Here is a 12,500-nt window from a genome sequence, read left to right on the forward strand (position 1 = left end):
TCTCTCTCTCTCTCTCTCTCTCTCTCTCTCTCCACCTTTCAGCTTTCGTTATCATTTAGCGTTCCTTAGCCATCTCTCTCTCTCTCTTTTCATCTTTCAGCTTTTCTTATATTTTAGCTTTCCCTACATAGTCTCTCTCTCTCTCTCTCTCTCTCTCTCTCTCTCTCTCTCTCTCTCTCTCTCTCTCTCTCTCTCTCTCTTTTCATCTTTCGGCTTTCCTTATATATTAGCTTTCCCTACGCAACCTCTCTCTCTCTCTCTCTCTCTCTCTCTCTCTCTCTCTCTCTCTCTCTCTCTCTCTCTCTCTCTCTCTCTCTCTCTCTCTCCGTGCATTGCCGTGGGTTCTCCTAAACAGCCGAACCTAACCCGGTCCATCTCCCCCCACCCCCCAACTCCCCATCACCCACGCCCCAATACCGGGCACGTATACATTCCCTCTGCCAAAGTCATACGAGATAAACCATGTCCTTCCTGCAAGCACTATCTGCCAACCAGCAGCTGAACCGGAGTCGGAGGGGGGAAAGATAAGAAACCCCACAGCCGTTAATGTCAACGCGTTCGTCCGGACATATGAACGGGGATATATCTCTCCCGTCCAGTCGGATAACTTGCGAATGATTAAAACAAAGCCATGATTTAGCTTTGACAAAGCGACGGCTCTCAATGGACGGAAGGTGATGGACGATTGAGGACCGAAATCAGAGACTCGGTCTCTCTCTCTCTCTCTCTCTCTCTCTCTCTCTCTCTCTCTCTCTCTCTCTCTCTCTCCCTTCTCATATTCTGCCGAGGCCCTCACCAGTGCCACATCTGCCACAGGGGGGAATGTTTAGGTGCCACAGGGGGGGAATGTTCAGTTGCCACAGGGGGAATGTTCAGTTGCCACAAGGGAGGATGTTCAGTTGCTACATGGGGAATGTTCAGTTGCCACAGGGGGGAATGTTCAGGTGCCACAAGGGGAATGTTCAGTTGCCACAGGGGAGAATATTCAGTTGCCAAAGGGGGGATGTTCAGTTGCCACAGGGGAGAACGTTCAGTTGCCACAGGGGAATGTTCAGTTGTCACAGGGGGGGAATGTTCAGTTGCCACAGGGGGAATGTTCAGTTGCCACAGGGGAAATGTTCAGTTGCCACAGGGGGAATGTTCAGTTGCCACAGGGGGAAACATTCAGGTGCCACAGGGGAAACGTTCAGGTGCCACAGGGGGGAATGTTCAGTTGCTCAGTCACATCTCTTTTTTCAGTTCAATGGAGAGACAGTCACCCCCAGATCCGGATTGAGAAGACGGGTCTCAAGATCCTAATTTCGTGAGAAATCAAAACAATGGAAGAGGAATGACGAAAACGCCGGGGAGCCCATTTCTCGCGAGAGAGACAGCCGAAATTCGGCCGAAAATTGCTCCTCGCCAATATCCACGGAAAGACCGATAGGGTCTGGAACTCTATATATATAATTCAGGACCGAACCGCCGACGTCACGGCCGCTGAAACGATTCATTAATAAAGTTTCACACAATGCGAACTCGATTCTATTGTTCCTCCGGAGGGGATATATAAAATATGGAGGATCACACGCACTATAAAATGCACTGCCTCCCTCTTTCCCTCCCTTAGCCTTCATAGTATCCTCTGCCCACCCCTCCCCACCCACCCCTATTAATTCTAACTTGACTGGGAAATCTATAGAGATGTGAAAGACAATATATCATTTTTAAAGAGAGAACCCGCCCGGTAATGGATGGCACGCCCTGACGTGGATGCCAAAGGGGTTATGATATCGTTCCAGCTTTTAGAAACTCTTTCTAAATAAAATAAAATTTTAAAAAACCTCTTTATATAAAAAAAAACAAGTCGTTGAGCGAAATACAAATTCGAGAAATTGCGAAATACACATTCGAGAAATTATCAGGAAATAAATAATAATACATCGTAAGTTACAAACACATTTTTTTTTTTTTTTTTTTTTTTTTTACAAAATCTGACTTTATCTCGAACACGAATCTATCTGGACTCGTTTCCGGCTTTGCGTTAGAGTCTGTCACGAATTTCCTCATCGAACCAGTAAATAAATGAACAAATATTTTACTACACGGGAGCCAAACATCCCAACATCGCCCAGTTTTAAAATGAACGCAACAAAGAGTTCGTAAATATATATATATATATATATATATATATATATATATATATATATATATATATATATATATATATATATATATATGTGTGTGTGTGTGTGTGTGTGTGTGTGCGTATATACATGTGTGTGTGTAATTGTAATAGCCACAATGCCCTCTTAACTTTCTCGAATTCTTCGCGCTTTTTGGATACGCTTGTCACTAGAAGCTATTACAATTACATATGTACCTGGTAAAATTGACCAGTATATTCTACACACACACACACACACACACACACACATATATATATATATATATATATATATATATATATATATATATATATATATATATATATATATATATATATATATATATTCGCAAAAATTTGAATAAAAAGAAAAATGAAAAAAAGAGAGTTCGCCTGCTCGGTGGCTTTTGGACTGTCACAGTCATGAAATAAAAAAAAAGGAAAAAAGAGAGAAATAAATGTTCCGAAGCCTTAATTGGAAGATCAGATAAATGGCCACGGATACTAGCATCCAGGCACACTATACTCCGACGAGGACACGAAGCAAAAGCATTCAGATGGCATCGGTACGAAGATTTCCAGGAAAATGATTTACATAATAAAACAGTCAATCGCCTTCCATGCTGCGCGGGAGACGCGGTCGTATTTCAATTCTTGATAACTAAGACTTCGTATCAATTGTAATGTGACAGGAAATATCACAAAAGATCCTCTCATCAATTCTACACAACGAAGTCGACATCCAAAAATAATTTCGTGTCAAGGGAAATGCGAAATCTTCCGTCCTGGAACGAGGGGAATTCAGCATAATTTGAATAATAATTAGTGTGGAATTTCTTCTTTGTCAGAATATATCAAACATATGGAAACTGCCAGTGAAATATATTTAATTTAAAGGGATGAGAACACCGAAGTCATTAACAGCGTGGCATGCTTTGTTATTCCGGTTAATTGTATAAATTTCCTTTGATCAAATGCAAAGGGAAAGACAACGATTTTCATGAGCATCCCTTTAATAAAAACAACCATTAACAACAACAACAACAACAGCAACGACAACAAAAAACCTCGAGTTTTTTCCAATTTCTCCTCTAGCAAAAACATATCTATATGCCATTGACTGTGGTTTGCAAACATTACATCAGCTTCTGCTTTGGTCGATTCTTATTCAGGCCCACCATTTAACTCCCCAGCCCGAGGGTTGGTACCTTTTCTCCTACTGAACCTCTCGAGTTTTTTCGGACCGATAGGCTGACGGGCTACCAGATTTATGCAGTTGCACAATCCAAGCCATTAGTGAGCGGCGGGATTCGAACCCCGGCCCTCTCGGCTGGTAGCCGAGAACAGCCGAGAATCATACCACTGCGCCAAATTCTGAGAAGGTTCTCTTCACTGCTCTTGTAGATAAATTAGAGAAAAAGTATTTCCTTCACACTTATGACCTGACTTGGCGTGACCTTCACATTACTTCTTTTCTCCCCAAGACTTTCAACGACTCAGTTCTTTTCTGAGTGATAGTCATAAGCAATAAATCTACAGGTTAATTTCTGGCGTGTTATATTTCATCACACGCGAAGAGCCACAGGATTTTATTGAAATACATTGATTTAATGTAGCCAAAATACATTTCCTCTGGAAGGACTGGTTATACAATATATCCTTTGGCCAATACAGTGAAAACGTGACAACTTTATGATATTGCCTGAGATGATCATCAGTAAGTTGTTTTAAATCATTAACCAGTACACTATGCAGCGTCTGTAACTTACACAGTCCAGAGGAAAAATATCTTGTGTTTATTGTCCTTGGTGGGAAATGTACAAAAACAGTTACCCAAAAATAAATAAATAAATAAATAAAGCAATTAATAGACAGATAAATATTGAATTCCCCCTTGATAGAGGTATAAAATGCAAACAGGGTCCGTAAGATTTCATAACTGCCTTTACCCTACGCCATCATGAGTATCCTGCGATCAAAAGGCAATGAATCCAGGAAAGCAACGATCTGGGAAAGACAAGCAGCAGCGGTACAAAGACGCAAAAAGAGTTAACAGAACGAAGTCCAGCAGAAGGAGGAAGAACGGGACAAAACCGTCAACAACTAACTATCCCTTAAGCCAATGAACTAAGTGGTGTATCCCATAAAGGAGGGCGGAATCAATAGTCTCCCCAAACACTCGGCCAGTCTCCCCAATTCTCGCTCCCCGATCCCCAATCTGTTCCTCCACTCTTCCCCGCCGAGATTCCCACGAGATAACACCCGAAGGGAATCGAGAAATAACCTCCAGATAACGAAAATAGGCGAAGAATGATATGCCTAAACGGGAGGCAGGGACGTCACTGAAAATATTTCAATTCGGCGTAAAATATAGACTCGATATGATAAAAGTCTTTGAAAAATATTCCACCATCGGGCATGAGACAGAAACAGAGTGGGGTTCATACGACACGGGGTGGAAAGTCCCGAAAAGGGAAAGTGGGAAAGGAAATAGAGGGAGGGGGGTTTGAAGGGAGAGGGGGGGGGGAGGTGGGTGGGTGGGAGGAAAGACAATGAAAATGAACGATAGAAACAAAAGACTCAGAAAATGAACTCTTGTGAGAAATGGCTGTTATAAGAGCTGAACAACAAAAGGAAATTATTTTTAACTCTCGTGAAAGAACTGTACCTGAACAAGAGTAAGAAGTCGGGCATGGATTTTACACCTCGGCTACAAAAGGAGAAACCGTAACGATGCAACAGAATGAAAGAGAGGCGTTGCAATCTGAATGAACGCAGAGGATCCTTTTCCAGAACCTAATTATGAGGCAAGGGTAAAAATAATTATATCTTGGTTTGCGCCTGAATATCCCATTTTTCAATACAGCTAATTAGACATTTTTCAATTAAAAATGCAAAAGATCTGCATAAATCAATACAGAAAATTAGGGTATCAGCCATACCTATGAACTGTACACGAATAACAATTTAAAATTATCGTAGAAAAATAACCAAGCTCAAGGCGATGTTGCAGTGACAATAATAATAATAATAATAATAATAATAATAATAATAATAATAATAATAATAATAATGATCAAAGGTGACTGCGGTTTTATTTTAGTCACGGGAAAAGTCTAGAAAACTTAGCAAGCTAATCATTAAACATGCAATATTCAGTCTTCAAGGTATTAAGAAACATTTATCGGTTCAATATAAGACATGTCAACTTTATACAGCTAATAATAATAATAATAATAATAATAATAATAATAATAATTTATTTGTACAAGACATGTCAACTCTATACAGCCGCGTATAATAATAATAATAATAATAATAATAATAATAATAATAATAATAATAATATAATAATAATAATAATAATCTATTTCGTACAAGACATGTCAACTTTATACAACCGCGTATAATAATAATAATAATAATAATAATAATAATAATAATAATAATAATAATAATAATAATAATAATAATAATAATAATAAATTTTGAATATAAATTCGTATACGTAGTTAAAGGTGGCCGTCAGACTCTAAAGCTGCCAGGGCAGTCAGAGATTTTTTTTTTTTTTTAGGAAAAATCGAAATGTTTTCTAAAACCTCCACTGCAAAAGGCCAGAATCTTACACTAATTAGCCGAATGCATGAATGGAATAATTAGGCAAAAATACCACTTCGTGCACTTAATGACCTCGTACACTTTAAAAAAAACAAGTTATGTAAATCGAAGATTTATAACCTTGTGACATAACTGAACTAATTCGAAAACGACCACAGGGGAAAGTCAATGTCTAGACAATGTTCAAGGGAGAGTAACTAGACGACCACAGGGGAAAGTCAATGTCTCGATAAGATTAAAATAGAGTACCCAGACGACCACAGGGGAAAGTCAATGTCTCGATAATCTTAAAATAGAGTAACCAGACGACCACAGAGGAAAGTCAGTGTCTCGATAATCTTAAAATAGAGTAACCAGACGACCACAGGGTAAAGTCAGTCTCTCGATAACCTTAAAATAGAGTAACCAGACGACCACAGGGTAAAGTCAATGTCTCGATAATCTTAAAACAGAGTAACCAGACGACCACAGGGGAAAGTAAATGTCTCGATAATCTTAATACAGAGTAACCAGACGACCACAGGGGAAAGTCAATGTCTCGGTAATCTTAAAACAGAGTAACCAGACGACCACAGGGGAAAGATAATATTAAAACAGAGTAACCAGACGACCACAGGGGAAAGTCAATGTCTCGATAATCTTAAAACAGAGTAACCAGACGACCACAGGGGAAAGTCAATGTCTCGGTAATCTTAAAACAGAGTAACCAGACGACCACAGGGGAAAGATAATATTAAAACAGAGTAACCAGACGACCACAGGGGAAAGTCAGTGTCTCGATAACCTTAAAATAGAGTAACCAGACGACCACAGGGGAAAGTCAATGTCTCGATAATCTTAAAACAGAGTAACCAGACGACCACAGGGGAAAGTCAATGTCTCGATAATCTTAAAACAGAGTAACCAGACGACCACAGGGAAAGTCAATGTCTCGATAATCTTAAAACAGAGTAACCAGACGACCACAGGGGAAAGTCAATGTCTCGATAATCTTAAAACAGAGTAACCAGACGACCACAGGGGAAAGTCAATGTCTCGGTAATCTTAAAACAGAGTAACCAGACGACCACAGGGGAAAGATAATATTAAAACAGAGTAACCAGACGACCAGGGGAAAGTCAGTGTCTCGATAACCTTAAAATAGAGTAACCAGACGACCACAGGGTAAAGTCAATGTCTCGATAATCTTAAAACAGAGTAACCAGACGACCACAGGGGAAAGTCAATGTCTCGGTAATCTTAAAACAGAGTAACCAGACGACCACAGGGGAAAGTAAATGTCTCGATAATCTTAATACAGAGTAACCAGACGACCACAGGGGAAAGTCAATGTCTCGGTAATCTTAAAACAGAGTAACCAGACGACCACAGGGGAAAGATAATATTAAAACAGAGTAACCAGACGACCACAGGGGAAAGTCAATGTCTCGATAATCTTAAAACAGAGTAACCAGACGACCACAGGGGAAAGTCAATGTCTCGGTAATCTTAAAACAGAGTAACCAGACGACCACAGGGGAAAGATAATATTAAAACAGAGTAACCAGACGACCACAGGGAAAGTCAGTGTCTCGATAACCTTAAAATAGAGTAACCAGACGACCACAGGGTAAAGTCAATGTCTCGATAATCTTAAAACAGAGTAACCAGACGACCACAGGGGAAAGTCAATGTCTCGATAATCTTAAAACAGAGTAACCAGACGACCACAGGGGAAAGTCAATGTCTCGATAATCTTAAAACAGAGTAACCAGACGACCACAGGGGAAAGTCAATGTCTCGATAATCTTAAAACAGAGTAACCAGACGACCACAGGGGAAAGTCAATGTCTCGGTAATCTTAAAACAGAGTAACCAGACGACCACAGGGGAAAGATAATATTAAAACAGAGTAACCAGACGACCACAGGGGAAAGTCAGTGTCTCGATAACCTTAAAATAGAGTAACCAGACGACCACAGGGTAAAGTCAATGTCTCGATAATCTTAAAACAGAGTAACCAGACGACCACAGGGGAAAGTCAATGTCTCGATAATCTTAAAACAGAGTAACCAGACGACCACAGGGGAAAGTCAATGTCTCGGTAATCTTAAAACAGAGTAACCAGACGACCACAGGGGAAAGATAATATTAAAATAGAGTAACCAGACGACCACAGGGGAAAGTCAATGTCTCGATAATCTTAAAACAGAGTAACCAGACGACCACAGGGTAAAGTCAATGTCTCGATAATCTTAAAACAGAGTAACCAGACGACCACAGGGGAAAAAGATAATCTTAAAACAGAGTAACCAGACGACCACAGGGGAAAGATAATATTAAAATAGAGTAACCAGACGACCACAGGGGAAAGTCAATGTCTCGATAATCTTAAAACAGAGTAACCAGACGACCTAGACGAAGATAGTGTACTCAGGGATGCTGCCAAAAATAAATAAATACAAAAAGGATACAGGTCTGAAAAGTTCACATCACCTCACAGCAAGGAAAATTACATGCTGGTCTTTCATTAAGTCTCTGGTACGGTTCAGACGAAAGAGGCTCGGGAGAATAATTCTCAAAAGAGTTCAGGATAATCATTTCACTGCAGTTGATGAGCTAATTATCTCCTCGTTCCGACTGGATGTGTCTTACCATCGCGACACTGAATGTAATCTCTCTCCTTAAACCTTACTTGAAGAAATGAATATAACAATCTTACTCCAGTAGTTGGGGTTTAGTGTCTCCACACTGATGAGGGAGCAAGGCGCTCCAAAACTGCCCAGTAGTTGGGGTTTAGTGTCTCCACACTCAAGAGGGAGCAAGACGCTCCGAAACTGCCCAGTAGTTGGGGTTTAGTGTCTCCACACTGATGAGGGAGCAAGACGCTCCGAAACTGTAAGTGGATTTCTTAAATATATTTGTTCTCAAACCTGTGGGCTTTTTTTTAATGCTTACTAAAATTTTCATAGAACGAAACTTTTGGAAACCCTAACTTTCAAAATACATTACCTAAAAACTGTCTTGAAAATACAGAAACATTTCAGTGAAGAACTTACTATTAAAGTATTTGAACCTGATCTTGAAAAATAACTTGTACCCTATTATGTAATGTGTAAATGCGTTTGTGTGTTTCAAACATCCACTACGCCGGTTGCAAAACGGCGCCTCCACGCTCTGGTAGCTAAATGAAATGCATACGCACAAACGCGCCGAGGCACGCGTGCAAGCAAACACGCGTGCCCTTCCGTGCCCTTTCAGCTAGATGAACAATGCCAACACATGAAAATGTGAATAATACACGCAGGACTAACCAAAAAACATAAATAAAAAAAAAAACACTTCAGCCAATAGCAATTTAAAATGGCAGTACCTCTGACCTTTCCAAAGGTGTACTTTTTCCTTTCGGAAATACCGCCGTCCGACCAACATTATTGGAATGCAATTCGTTTTTGATGTTTCTTTAAAGTTTAAACTAAAAGAGCGCACAGCGGGAAACGTACTCTATCTTATTTATTATTATTATTATTATTATTATTATTATTATTATTATTATTATTATTATTATTATTATTATTATTATTATTAAAAAGGATGGTTATATTATGCGAATTTATCTTATACAGTATCTTTTCTATTTTCCTTATAATTCGCTTTGAATACGACCTGTTTAAGAAAGGGTCTATTCTCTTCGTATTTTTATTATTATTTTATTATTATTATTATTATTATTATTATTATTATTATTATTATTATTATTATTATTAATTAACAATAAAGAATGGCATTCTTATAATGAGTAACTGGTTAAAAACCGGTTCGATTCATTAAATGATCAAATGGATTATATCCTCGTAACCAATTTCCATATCAAAGAATTACTCTGTTTACGTTTGGCTCATTTTCCGCTGCTGAGTTCCATACTAATGGTTGATGATCTTACTATAAAGTCACTAAAGAATGGTTTCTTTATTCATCGCCATTTACATGAACGATGACTTTATTCAATTAGAACTTCACGTTCTAAATAAACCTCCCTGAATGTGAAATATACACTTTAAAAATGAATGCACAAATCCAATGCTCTGGCTTCATATTTCTCCATCGAAAAATAAAATATTAATCCAGTAAAGCACAAAATGGCTGCGCAAATCCACTGTCCTAGCTTCTCACCTCTGCACCGGGAAATATTATGTGAACTAAATAAAATAATAAATGGGTAGGGGTAAAACATACTTAGCACTACAGGAGTGCCAATACTTACGGAGAACAGTGAGGTGGCCCGTCGCCCTTATGGGGGGGTGCCCATCAGAGGGCCCCACTTGGCACTGGTAGTCTGCGTCATCGTCTATGGAGGTGTTGTGGATGCGGAGGTGGTGTTCGCCCGCTGCCTCCTCCCCCACCATCTCATAGCGGGGGTACCCGGGGATCGTCCGGTTGAAGCCTGAGGAACAAAGACAAAAAGAATTACTAAGGGGGAAAGACAACGAAGAATGACTGAGGAAGAAAGATAAAAAAAATTACTAAGAAGGAAAGACAACAAAGAATGACATAGAGAAAGACAAAAAGAATGACCAAGGAAGAAAGACAAAAAGAATGACTAAGGAAGAGAGACAAAAATGAATGACAAAGGAAGAAAGACAAAAAAGAATGACTATGGAAGAAAGACAAAAATGAATGACGAAGGAATAAAGAGAAAAAAGAATGACTAAGGAAGAAAGGCAAAAAAGAATAACTTAGAAATAAGGACAAAAAAGAATGACTAAGGAAGACAAAAAAAAAAAATTTTCTAAGGAACAAAGATAAAAAAGAATTACCAAGGAAGAAAGACAAAAAACAATGACTAAGGAAGAAAGACAAAACAGTATTACTAAGGAAGAAACACAAAAGAATTAAGGAAGAAAGGCAAAAAAGAATGACTAAGGAAGAGAGGCAAAACAGTATTACTAAGGAAGAAACAAAAGAATTAAGGAAGAAAGACAAAAAAGAATGACTAAGGAAGAAGGAAAAAAGAATGACTAAGGAAGAAGGAAAACAGAATGACTAAGGAAGGAAGAAAAACGAATGACTAAGGAATAGGGAAAAAAAAAAGAATGGCTGAGGAAGAAAGATAAAAAAAAATTACTAAGAAAGAAAGACAAAAAAAAGAATGACTAAGGAATGAGGATCAAAAGATGACAAAATTACTGTTTCCATTTTCAATGTTATGAACATAAACTGAGAAATACAAAATACTTCTACAATTCCTTGACAATAATACAAAATGCATGACTCAAAATAATATATCATTAATTAATTTTACAAAATATTTATCAGAATAACTGCTTTATGATGTACTCCTTCATAATGAAAAAAAAAATACCCATGATGAGAAACTTGATCGCCTCGCTAATTAAAAATAACTACGTAGTTTATTTATTAAATGTCACCCGACGAACGAGCATTCAAGTGTATAAATGATGATAGCAGCATAATTGAAGGATCAAATAAATCCCCCTTTATCAACATAATTCTATTAAAAAATTTTTTAGTGAATATAGAGACGAATTCCTCAACAGCTACCCAGAAATGAAAACATATACCAGCAGATATAAAACCCATCCACACGACAATAAAATCCAATTTAGCGACATGTGGCAAAAAACACACACACACAAAAAAAAAACCACAATGAGAAACCGAGAAAACATCTTCAAGTATATCTACAAATTACAAAAAAAAAAAAATTGTGCTACTGTCGGTAATTCCCTTATTTGAAAAGGCGAGTATACAAGAGCGGATATTAATAATTTTCTGAATTTGTGTGTGTGTGTGTGTGTGTGTGTGTGTGTGTGTGTGTGTGTGTGTGTGTGTGTGTGTGTGTGTGGTGGTCACGTGATACTCCTCCCTCCAACGCCAACAACTGCAATATCATTCCTCGAAACAGCTTCACCCTATCACTCATTTTTTTTATTTATATTAAAAAGGACGGCAGTATGTCTGTGAGTGAAAACCCACAGCGTGTTTCCTTGGATTATATGGCCGGGCTTTCCAGTACGCCAAAGGATAAATATTTATGGCCGTACATACATGGAATAAAAAAAAAAAGAAACTTCCGATCTGTCCGAATTTTTCTTAGGTAGGATACATTAAAAAGCATATTAATTTTGTTTTTAGATCTTGAAGTAGTTACATTAACAATTTACACAGATATGCATAAATATGTACGAATGTAATGTACGTATTGGTGTTTTCAATCACTGACTTCTTCCCAAAAACAGAAGATGGTACCAAGAAAGGAAGTGCAAGTAAGGATGTGTGTATGTTTATATATATATATATATATATATATATATATATATATATATATATATATATATATATATATATATATATATATATATATATATATATATATATATATATATATACATATATATATATGTATATATATGTATATGTATATATATACATATATATACACATGTATGTATATATATATGTGTATATATATATACACATGTATATATATATATATATATATATACATATATATATATGTATATATATATATATATATATATATGTATATATATGTATATATATATACATATATATACACATGTATGTATATATATATGTATATATATATATATATATATATATATATATATATATATATATATATATGTGTATATATATATATATATATGTGTGTGTGTGTGTGTGTGTGTGTGTGTACAACAGGGCGCGATATTAGTTCAAATCAAACAACCTA

At 37.4% G+C, this 12,500-nt stretch overlaps 1 protein-coding gene across 1 annotated transcript in view; it reads right to left on the minus strand.

The window, feature by feature from the left end:
* The window catches only part of LOC136836270 (nephrin-like), a 524,495-nt gene that overhangs the window by 247,771 nt on the left and 264,224 nt on the right, over nt 1-12,500 (minus strand). The window contains 1 exon segment of the mRNA XM_067100298.1: nt 10,008-10,187. Coding sequence (XP_066956399.1) covers nt 10,008-10,187 — 180 coding nt within the window.

The sequence above is a fragment of the Macrobrachium rosenbergii genome, chromosome 56 (assembly GCF_040412425.1).
Source record: "Macrobrachium rosenbergii isolate ZJJX-2024 chromosome 56, ASM4041242v1, whole genome shotgun sequence".
NCBI lineage: Eukaryota > Metazoa > Arthropoda > Malacostraca > Decapoda > Palaemonidae > Macrobrachium > Macrobrachium rosenbergii.